At 45.3% G+C, this 11,870-nt stretch overlaps 1 protein-coding gene across 1 annotated transcript in view; it reads left to right on the plus strand.

Annotated features, from left to right (window-relative positions):
- LOC121275977 (tetratricopeptide repeat protein 21B-like) overlaps positions 1-11,870 on the plus strand; it is a 117,680-nt gene that overhangs the window by 84,630 nt on the left and 21,180 nt on the right. The window contains exons 20-23 of the mRNA XM_041183921.1: positions 17-123; positions 2,129-2,317; positions 4,969-5,079; positions 6,031-6,112. Coding sequence (XP_041039855.1) covers positions 17-123; positions 2,129-2,317; positions 4,969-5,079; positions 6,031-6,112 — 489 coding nt within the window. The remainder of the gene's footprint in view (positions 1-16; positions 124-2,128; positions 2,318-4,968; positions 5,080-6,030; positions 6,113-11,870) is intronic.

An 11,870-nucleotide genomic window follows, 5' to 3' on the forward strand; every position in this document is an offset into this window, starting at 1 on the left:
TATCCCTGTATTTCAGAAAACGATTTGGTCACCATGATGAATGATATCAAGTACCTGATGCTTTTGGCCAAGATCTGCAACAAGACTAATGAAGTAGAGGAAGCACTAACTGCTTTAAGCAAGGTGAGGAGACCCTGATACTCAAACAAACATATGCACGATTTACCATTCTGTCCTGCACACCCAGTACAGACTGTTATTGGCTCGGTTGAAACACTGTAATGCCAATGGATCATCATTATTTAGTGATTGTACCCCAAACGCAGATCACAAACAGTTAAATATCGGGTTTCCTGGCAATGAAGTTGGCTAGTACACCTTCCTTTCACTCCTAAACTCTTGCCTCATCAGCAAGAGGGGAAATTTCATCCTGTCACTGCAGACTACACTCAAGTCAGAACCCAAATGAAAAAGGCCAGTATGCTACATAAATAGTAACCTTATTCCTTTTCTTTTTAATGGGAGAGTTGTTAATTGACATTCACTCTATCATTGCAGAAATGTACCATGGAAAATTCTTCGAAATATTCCACCATTTCTTTGGCAGCCACTTCTGGATGAACCCTAAAACTGAAAATGGAAAATAATAAGCTATCTTTGAAGTATTTATTGAGTTCTTAGAAAGTGTGTGTATGATATGGTTACGTTTACATTTTTCACAGAATTTATAAAAGGGACTCAGAATCATAAAATGGTTATAGCACAGAAGGGGGCCATTAGGCCCATCGTGTATATGCCAGCTCTCTTCAAGAGCAATTCAGCTAGTCCCACTCCCCAGCCCTTTTCCAAGACACTTATCCAATTCCCTTTTGAAAGCCCCCATTGTATCTGCCTCCACCACGCTCTCTGGTGGTGCATTCCAGCTGCGTGTAAAAGTTCTTCATGTCACCATTGTTTCTTTTGCAAATCATCTTAAATCACTGTCCTCTATTTCTTGATCCTTCTGCCAATGGGAACAGTTTCTCTCTATCTACTCTGTCAGTGCTTTGGTCATGCACCCCTATTCAGATTTACCAGCTTTTTGCAGACCCATATGGCAGTTTCTTTCTCAGCAACCCCTTGAATGATTACACGTGTTGTAAATCATTGTAATTATGCCTCACAGATAAACATCTACAATAATAATCTTTTACTTCCCATTCATGTGATGGATGAGCTTGTTTTTTGGAGCATAAGCACTTGAAGGTGGGAGCAATATATTGCTGAATTACCCCCTCCCCCAAAGGATCACTCACTCACCAGCCCCTCTTCCCAACACCACCCCCCACCCCCTCCGCTCACTGGGTGGAATTTTACGCCAGCAGTAGTTTATAGTCCCGCCGAAGTCAATGGACTTTTGAATAGCTCGTTGCATTTTATGGCCCCAGACGCAAGCAGCCCCTCTTCCCAACCCCCAGTCACTCACTCTGCAGCCCCTCTTCCCAACCCTCTCCTCTCCATTCACTTACTCAGCAGTCCATCTTCCAAACCCTCTACCTCCACTCATTCCTTTGTACCTTTGTGGGACAGCATCATCAAGGTGATGGCTGTGTCTGCCCAGCAGTCTGCTGACCTATGGGTCAAGCAGTCACCTCTCTCATTCAGACAGTGTTTCAGCCAGTAGTTGCTGCTCTCGCACCACCGCTGTACCAGTGCCCAGGCTCATGCGCCACCACTCACTCACCTTCCTGTTGCTCACTGCTTCTCCAATCAGAGGGGTGTTTCTTTCCCACGCTTACTGTTAATAGGCTCACGAGTGAGATGCAGTTGTGCCTAACAGCAGCAAGTGCAGCAGAGAGACAACCTGTGATTGGTAGAGCAGTGAGCAGCAGTAAGTTGAGTGGCAGCACATTATCCTGTGCACCAGGGACACTTGTGTTTGGGAACCTCTGGACTATGGAGAGAGGGAGGTGAAGGTCTGAAAAAATTATTCATCCCTGAAAATCCACCATTACACAATTAAGAGCAGTTTGCCTTACACATGGTGTACAAGTACCCCACTTTGGGAACCACTGGTCTGGACCGCTTGAAGACTTCTATCGAATCTCCTGTCAACCTTCTCTGCTATGTAAATTTATAGCTCTAATGAGGGTCACAGCTATGTGGCGGGTGTTTGATTTATTTCTGTCCGCTTTGAAATGTTTTTAAGGCTTACGACTTACAAGGACGATTACTGAAACGCCTGATGATGGAGCAGTCAGACATCATTCCAGCCCAAAATCAGCTGGCGGCCTCCATTTGTGCAGATATAGCACACATATGCGTGGATAAGCTAGAATATGACAAGGCGATCCGTTACTATAAAGAAGGGCTGGGCTTTGTTGAAAACGACCCTAAAGTGAGTATGAAAAGTATTCTTTTCATGTTTTCAATTATAGAACTGCCTGAAATCACAATATGTGATATACATTTTTTTCTGTTTAACGATATAAGATGTAGCTAGACTGTCTATTCTCAAGGAAACATTTATTGCTGGTGCCACATGGGCTATGCACAGCACTGGTTAGCAGAAATATACAACCCAGCATTCCTTGACATGTTTATAATACCTTGATGTTCCCAGAATAAGCATTACTCACCAGGCATGCAATACTGGGTATGGAGTGTCCATGTCCATGATAGTTAAAAAGTTCATTCTCGGGTTGTGGGGGTCGCTGGCTAGGCCAGCATTTATTGTCCATTCCTAGTTTCCCTGGAAGGGTTTGAGACAACTGAGTGGCTTACTAGGCATCTTTATAGGGCAGTTAAGAATCAACCACATTGGTGGGGGACTGGTTTCACTGGAGTCCAGGGTGGGTGAGGATGGCATGATTCCTTCCGTCATTAGTGGCTGCTTGTTTATTGTCCACAGCCTGTTGAGCCCTTGCTGACAAGGCCCAGTCCTCAAAATGGACTAGGTTCCTTTGGTTTGTCATGTGACCCCCAATTAACATATTAAAAGGGTCTATTTCCTGAAATAGTGGGTGGGGAGGAGGGTCCTCTTTGGCCACCCAGCTGTAGGCCCTTTTGAAAATGGTGGTGGCTGGATTATTGGCGTTAGCAGAGCAGTAAGCCTAATAATCCTACTCTGAAGCTGTCATTGCTTTATAAATGTCAAGTTGGCCAAATTACAATTAGCAGAAACGAGTGATTCATTGTCAGATTTAAGAGTGCAATGAACAATGAAACTATTCCACTTGAGCTCAGTCTAACCATGCTGATGTCCCAGGACATCAATGCAGGAGTCCTTCGGGGTACTGTCCTAGACCCAACCATCTTCAGCCGCTTCATCAATGACACTCCCTCCATCATAAAGGTCAGAAGTTGGGATGTTCACTGATGGTTGCACAATGATCACAACTCCTTAGATACTGAAGCAGTATGTATCCATATGCAGCAAGACCTGGTCAGCATTCAGGCTTGGACTGATAAGTGGCAAGTAACATTTGTGCCACTCAAGTGCTAGGTAATCACCATCCCCAACATGAGAGAATCTAACCATCTTCCCTTGACATTCAATGGCATTACCATCACTGAATGCCCCACTATCAACATCCTGGGGTTTACCATTGATCAGAAATGGAACTGGACCAACTTAATAAATATTATTGCCACAAGATCAGGTTAGAGTCTGGGAAATCTGCAGTGAGTAACTCATCTCCTGACTCTCCAAAGCCTGTCCACCATTTACAAGGCACAAGTCAAGAATATGATGGAATACTCTCCACTTGCTTGGATGTGTGCAGCTCCAACAACACTTAAGAAGCTTGACACCATCCAGAACAAAGCAGCCTGCTTGATTGGCACCACTTCCAAAAACATTCACTCCCTCCACCACTGACACAAGGTAGCAGCAGTGAGTACCATCTACAAGAAACTCTGCAGAAACTCACCAAGGCTTCTTAGGCAGCACCTTCCAAACCCACCACCACCACCACCATCTAGAAGGACAAGGCCAGCAGATAGATGGGAACACCACCATCTGGACATTCCTCTCCAAGTCATCTCCATGCTGACTTGGAAGTATATTGCCATTCCTTCAATATCACTGGGTCAAAATCCTGGAACTCTCTAACAGCACTGTGGGTGTACCTACACCACAGGAACTGCAGCGGTTCAAGAAGGCAGCTCACCACCACCTTCTCAAGAGCAATTAGGGATAAACAATAAATGCTGGCCTAGCCAGGAATGCCCACATCCCATAAAATGAATAATTAAAAAAATGCACTGGATTGACACCCTGTCCACTTAATTAAATGGTTCCAAGTTCAGATAGTGTATAGCTCAGAGGGGAACTTGAAGGTGGTGGTGTTCCCATACGTCTGCTGCCCTTGTCCTTCTTGGTGGTAAAGGTTGCGGCTTTGTAAGGTGCTGTCAAAAGAGCCTTGGCGAGTTGCTGCAGTGCAACATGTACATAGTACACACACTGCCACTCTGCATCAGTGGTGAAGGGAGTGATATACCATTGTTTCTTCACTATACTATTGCTCCTTCAATGTCGCCAGGTCAAAATCCTGGAGCTTCTTCTCTAACAGCACTGTGGGTGTACCTGCGCCAGATGGACCGCAGTGGTTGAAGAAGGCAGCTCACCACCACCTTCAGGAGCAGTTAGGGATGGGCAACAATTGCTGGCCTAACCAGCAACATTCACATCCCATTAAAGAATATTAAAGGAAAATTGATACAATCTCATGTTCCAGCACAATTAGTAATTTCAGGTGCAGCATAATATGGAGTAGTTGAGACTAATAGCATTGGTGCCTTTAAGTGGAGGCTGGTTAAGCACAAAACAGAGAAAGGAACAGAATAATATACAAATAGGGTTAGATGGAGTAGGGTTTAAGGAGGCTCTCGTGGGGCATAAACATCAGCATGTATCCTTTGGGGCGAAAGACCTATTTCTGTACTATAGAAGCATTTTGGTACAACAGTGATCCTTCGATCTTTTTGGAACAAATTTCCCTCAGCACTCTATAACAATCTTTTCCATACCATCGTTTATTCCCTTAGCTGATGATAGAGCTTGCCCAATTATACCTGGCCAAAGGAGACAGTGATGTGTGTGAGCATCTGTGTATGAAGCTACTGAAGAATGTACAAAACAACAATGATGTTAACATGGTATGTTTATTTACATATCTTTCAGCTCCTCTTTTACCAAGGTGACTTTATTTCTTTGATTTCTGGCCATTGGATCCTTCCTTCCCTGCCCACCCCTCTCTCCCTCCCTGCCCCCTCCAACCCCACCCCGCTTCCCCTTCCTTTCCCACCACTGCAACTACCACCATGTTTTCCCATTGCGGGGCCTCTCCACACCAAGCATCCATTTCCCAACTGAAAGAAGCAGCTGGAGACTTACCTCTTGGTTTTGCCAATGGAGCTGCCCAACCTGCTACTTGGAAGGCCTTCAGAATATCTCCACTGACTTGACCCATTTGATTTTACTTCTCCCCAAGTGATTGTTCTGCCCTAGTAGCATGGGCTGAGACCTAACCATGTGGAGAATGAGCATGTAGCTGTGACTCACCATTCCTTTGGATTAGCCTGTTTGAGTTTCAGCATATTGCACCATGCTGTCACAACTCACTTCAACACTTGCCAAAGCATTTTCACATTAAAGTGCCTTTGGTGGTTGGAAGAGAAAAAGAGTGTTTTTTAAAAAAAGAAGTGTTTAATTGCTTTCCTGCTTGTTCAAGTAGTAACTCCACTTTCCAGTGTGGGATGAGACATAAAAACTGCAAATCTTAATCCCACTGTCACCAATATCTCACTCATAAACATCCTGAACAATCATATAATGTCTGGTTTGAAAGTTTATGGAGGAACACATAGGAAGGAGATGGAAGATTTTGGTTGGTGAGATATTGGTAAAAGAAAAATATTATGTTGGGGAGATATTGGTGGGGAAAGATGTTTGCAGGAGGGAGATATTGAAAGGAGATGATATTGGTGTGGATTAGACACTGCAGGAATGGATATGGTGCGGATTGGGAGGTGCGGGGCAAGGAGAATGAAAGACAATATTGGCGGGTGAGATATTAGTAACTGTTGTCATTTTTTTTCTGTTCATAGATGATGGCAGACCTCATGTTTAAAAAACAAGAGTATGAACACGCTTTATTCTATTATCGACAACTATTTCAGAGATCACCAGGTATCAGTTGGCTCTGTGTATCATCCCATATGATTCAATCATAGTTTTCCATAGTCTGATCAGTGATAATTAGCATTGTAGGTGAATTGTAAGATCGGTTATAACCAGTTTTGGCTGTGGTCTTCCTGCTTATACCAGGATATTTTTGTTAATAATTACCCACATGTGAAGATAATATCACTTTACATCTTATTTGAGTAAAGCTTTGCTGATTATTGCTGTGCTGGCTGGACTGAAAACAGCATTACTCTTAGTAATAAAAATAGAAAATGCTAGAAATACTCAGCAGGACAGGCGGCATCTGTTGTTAGAGAAACAGTTAATGGGCAGAATGATCCGGTTCCTAGTCAGTGGGTTTGCAGGTAGGGGAGCCCGTAAAATTGTGTAGGTATCCTTCCCGCTGCCTACCCGCCCACCCACCCCTGACCGTATCATCATTATACAGCAGATGGGGTGGGCTTAGGGCCTGCCCTCGCCCCAACTGAGGCTCTTAAATGGCCAATTAATGGCCATTTAAGGTTTACTTTCCATCTGGCTGCAATTTACAGGCTGGGGATGGGAGGAAGCCTGGTAGGTTAGCCTGCTTAAGCCTCAGGCTGAAAATGTGGGCTTCCCTCATAGGACCCCTTTACCAGTTGGCAGAGCTCCAGCTCAAAGTTCCCCCACCTCGATGCCTTCTTGACCCCTGGCCTTTGGAACATGGCCCTCAAACCCTTCAACCTACAATGCCTCTCCACCAAGGCCTCTTAACATGGTCCCGTGGAGAAAACCCTAGAACCCTAGATTGTCGTTGACATCTTTTGATGATCTGCTTCTATCACTGCTTGTTTGTCCCTACAACCACACCCCCCCCCCACCTCTTTGTCTCTCTATCTCTCCGCCCCCCACACACACACCTTAAACCAGCTTATATTTCAACTCTTTCTTGGACTTGAATGCAAGTTCTGTCGAAGGGTCATGAGGACTCGAAACGTCAACTCTTTTCTTCTCCGCCGATGCTGCCAGACCTGCTGAGTTTTTCCAGGTAATTCTGTTTTTGTCCTAGAACTCACCTTCCGTCTGGATCCTGGTTCATCTTCGCTGGGACTGGATGTACTCCTCAATGGCGCTGCTGAGATTAGAGAGCCGCAGGTCAGTCAGATTGGTTGGCAACTCTCTGAGGCAGGTCTGCCTCACCAGATGGGGACAGAAGTCTGCCTCCAGCCAGTTAATGCTCCACAGACGTGGCAGCCATCAGGAGTGGGTGTGCATTCGTTGCTAACTGTTTCCAGTGGTGGGCAGGAGACAGTGCACTCCAAAAATGTCCTGCCCATTGTTTCAGGTCTGTGACCTTGACCTTAGTATCGAACAATATCTGAGTCCATCTTAAGTTTTAATTGTTAAAGTCGATCATGACATAGTGTGTAAGACGCAGAGGGTGGAATTTTCCATTTTTGAAATTAAGTGCAGTGGTGGGCAGATTCCGCTGACCGGAATGGCGGGAAATCGCGCACAATTCCACGCTTGGAAGCTCATTAATTATGCACTTGCGACTATCTCTTCGAATCACCTGGCGGGTCAGGAACTGATTCGTCCGCCTCGCCGTTACCTGGAGGGGTCGAAGGTCCAGGCGCCATATTTAAAAGCACACACATTTCACACACACCAGGCCACCTGTCTCCAGGAGATCTTTAGAGATGTCTGCAGCCCAAAAGAAGGCGGCTGCAAGACAAAAGAAGGTGGCAGCACAACGCTTCGACCACAACATCCTCCAGGCCTTGATAAGAGGAGTGTGGGCACATAAAGGTGTGCTCTAGCCCAGGGCAGTTCCAAAACCATTCCAGCCTCACCTCTCTGGCCTGGGAAACTATCACAAAGGATGTCAGCGCAGCTAGCCACCACTCCCGAAATGCCACCCAGTGTAGGAAGAGGATGAATGATCTCATCCGCTCCACCAGGATAAGTCATCCTTCAGCTCCCTCAATTATCAAACTCTCATCATGGCATCATGTAATCAAAGAGCTACTCTCATACCAAGCACAAAGGAAGGTTGTTGTGGTTGTTGGAGGTCAATCATCTCAGTTCCAGGACATCACTGCAGGAGTTCCTCAGGGTAGTGTCCTCAGCCCAACCATCTTCAGCTGCTACATCAATGACCTTCCTTGTATCTTGAGGTCACAAGTGAGGATGCTCACTGATGATTTGCACACAATGTCCAGCACCATTCACAACTCCTCGGATAGTGAAGCAGTCCATGTCCAAATGCAACAAGACCTGGATAATATCCAGGCTTGGGCTGACAAGTAGCAAGTAACACTCACGTAACACAAGTGTCAGGCAATGACCATCTCCAACAAGAGAGAATCTAATCATCACCCCCTTTACATTCAGTGAATGTCACCATCGCTGAATCCCTCACTATCAACATCCTGGGGGATACTATTGACCAGAAACTGAACTGGACTAGCCATATAAATACTGTGGCTACAAGAGCAGGTCAGAGGCTAGGAATCCTGCGATGAGTAACTCATCTCCTGACTCCCCAAGCCTGTCCACCATCTACAAGGCACAAATCAAGAGAATACTCTTCACTTGCCTGGATGAGTGCAGTTCCAACAATCCTCAAGAAGCTCTACACCAGGACAAAGCATCCTGCTTGATTGGCACTCCTTCCACCACCGACGAACCATGACAGTAGTGTGTACCATCTACAAGGTGCACTGCAGAAACTCACCTAGGCTCCTTAGGCAGCACCTTCCAAACCCACAAAAGCTACTACCTAGAAAGACAAGGACAGCAGATACATGGGAACACCACCACCTTAAAATTCCCCTCCAAGCTCCATGCCACTCACCATCCTGACTTGAAAATACATCGCCTTTCCTTCACTGGCACTGGGTCAAAATCCTGGAACTCCCTCCATAACAGCACTGTGGGTGTACTTACACCACATGGACTGCAGCGGTTCAAGGTGGCAGCTCACCACCACCTTCTCAAGGGCAATTAGGGATGGGCAATAAATGCTGGCCTAGCCAACAAAGCCCAAATCCTGTAAATGAATAAATAAAACTCCTCAGGGATCTCACGCAACCATTTTGGGGGGGCACATATCACCACTGATTGTCTCGTGGAAACTTTCACATCACCACCATCCACAGCCCTTTCTGGAGAGGGCTCACCAGTCAAAGGAGGCATGCATTCTTCCCAACCTTAGCTCCACCCCTTCTCATTTGTCTTCATCCAAGCTTGCCCGCAGCAGAAGCAAAAGATACCAGACCAGGGGAGGGACGGCTAATATTGTCACCCTAACGGAATTTGAGGAGAAAGCCACTGAGATTGCTGGGGAGGACAAGTTTAGAGTTATAGAAGTCTACAGTACAGAAAAAGGCCCTACGGCCCATTGAGTCTGCGCTGGTCGAACAAGTACCTAACTATTCTAATCCCCTCCCATTCATGCATGTGGTATCCCTTTCACCCCCTTGTTTGTCAGCATTTCAGTTTAACTTGTTGAGTTCCAGCTTCCTACCCTTCGGGTCTCCCCTCTGCCTTCCGTCATTCCCCCTCTCCCCAACCTCTTGCAAAGCCTTCCCACCCATCTTCCCCATTTGCTGGTTTCCCTTACCACTACCACCACCACCACTGACACCCCCCCGCCACACGCACCCCCCCCACCCGGGTTGAAATGCTGGTCTTCAAATACTCATCCTTGTCTGAGTACCTCTGCACAGTAGTGTCCTTCTGGACAACAGTGGTATCCACCTGGGGCCTCTGGAGCACACCAACCCTACACCACCCCACTCCTCCCCACCCTGGTCACTGTCTGAATGTTGAGCCCGTCCTGAGTACCGTTGCACTGTGGTGTCCTTGTGACTATGGAGACAACCACCAGGAGCAGAGCAGCACTACAGCCCCAGCATTGTGGCGTTCCACTGGCATTGCAATGAGACCAGCGGAGGGTCGTAGATTATGAATATTGCACTCACCCCGAAGTCACGAGCAAAGTGAGGTCCGATCATTTTTTTCAAAATAAGATTCAGATCGACATGATTTCGTGCTGGTGTGACGCAAGATCGGAAGGTGGCACTTGATTCCAGTGAGCAGCTTATTTAACAAGCATTCATGAGATGATAATGAATCCAAATGGTGTTCAAGCCACTAGTCAGTGGGATAAGCAACCCACCATTCACTCACCATCAGGAAAATTGCAAACTATTTTTACGCCAGTGGTTTCCGATTTTTTTGGCTCTCATTAGATTCTCCGCACCAGCCCGCCATCAAACGCACTGCAGACAGGATGGGAAAATTCCACCTAGAGTCATTTGTCGCTTAGAAAAATCCCATTGTACAATGATTTGTGGTGGTTCGGGATGAAATAAAATACATTTATTTTAGCCATTTAGCTTGTTGGAATTGGAACCATATGGACAGCGTGGCTCAGTTGGTAATACTTTCCCCTCTGAATCTACTGATCATGGGTCCAAGCCTCACTCAAGTACTTAGTTGAATAATTGAGGCTGACATTCCAAGATGGTTCGAAGGAAGCTTTGTTGGAGGTTTTGTCCTTTGGATAAGATATTAAATTGAGGTTTATCTGCCTATTTCAGTGGTTCACGTGTCCATTAAAGATCCCATGGCATTAGAGAGCTGTTAGCATTGATGTTGCAGCATGGAATGAGGCCATTCAGCCCATTGTGTCTGTGCCAGCTTTTGAGAGAGCAATTCAAAATTAATCCTATTGCCCCATAGGCCCATATTTTGTTCTGTTTGAAATATTTGTCCAACTCTCCAACAAACGTGCAATGATCTCTAGCTCAACTAGTCTTTGTTGCAAAACATTCTATGCATCAACTATACTTTGAATAAAGAAATCTCTCTAAGCCACTTGACACATTTTCAATGACAACCTTAAATTAATGTTAATCATCAGTACATCGTCATACAGAATAAATAATCTGTCTTTGTTCAGTCTATCAATGCTCTTCATTACTCTAAAGACATCTATAAAATCTCGTCTCCTTTACTGAAAGGAGTCCCAGTATCCTAAGTCTCTCCTCCTAAAATTAGGAGTTAAAATTTGTTTAGGCCTGTTTTCAGCTGGGGAATTGATGGTACACTGAAAGTGCACACCCAAATCTGGAGGCCAGAGCTTCATCTGAAAATAGACCTCAGGCACCATCAGTATCCTGCCAGTGAACTGCGGATGCTAATTGGGTGTCCAGAGACAGTTGGCTGGTGTGATGAGGACCAATTTGATGAGGGCAGCTGCCTTGCTGCTGATTATGGGCTAACAGCAATCCTCAGGAGTCCTGCAGAGACAGAAAAAACATTGTTGTTCCTCCTGACTCCATGTGGATTGGTGCTAGAAGATAAATGATTGTGGGATTTGGTTGGTGGCTTTAAAGATTTTTTTCAGCCAAAATATTATTGCACTATGGAATGGGTTACTGCAAGTGGCTACAGAAGCCATGTCAATCACCCACTTTAAGAAGAGTTTGGATTAACCCCATGAAGCAGAAAACTATTAAAAGATGTGGGGAAGTAGTGTGGAGCTCCAATGTGGAGCTTTCGTTCACATGGACAAATTAGTCTATACAGTCTCCTTCTATAATAAATCTTATCTGATTCTGTTATGCAGGTTATTAAATAAATTCACTTTATTTGATATGAGATCCATACATTGTTGAACTCTAATATTTATCATAGAATCATACATCACAGAGGAGGCTAATTCTACTCCACCCATTTTTCCCCTATAGCTCTGCATTTCTTTTCTTTTCAA

This window comes from Carcharodon carcharias, chromosome 3, assembly GCF_017639515.1.
Source record: "Carcharodon carcharias isolate sCarCar2 chromosome 3, sCarCar2.pri, whole genome shotgun sequence".
In the NCBI taxonomy this organism is placed as follows: Eukaryota; Metazoa; Chordata; class Chondrichthyes; order Lamniformes; family Lamnidae; genus Carcharodon; species Carcharodon carcharias.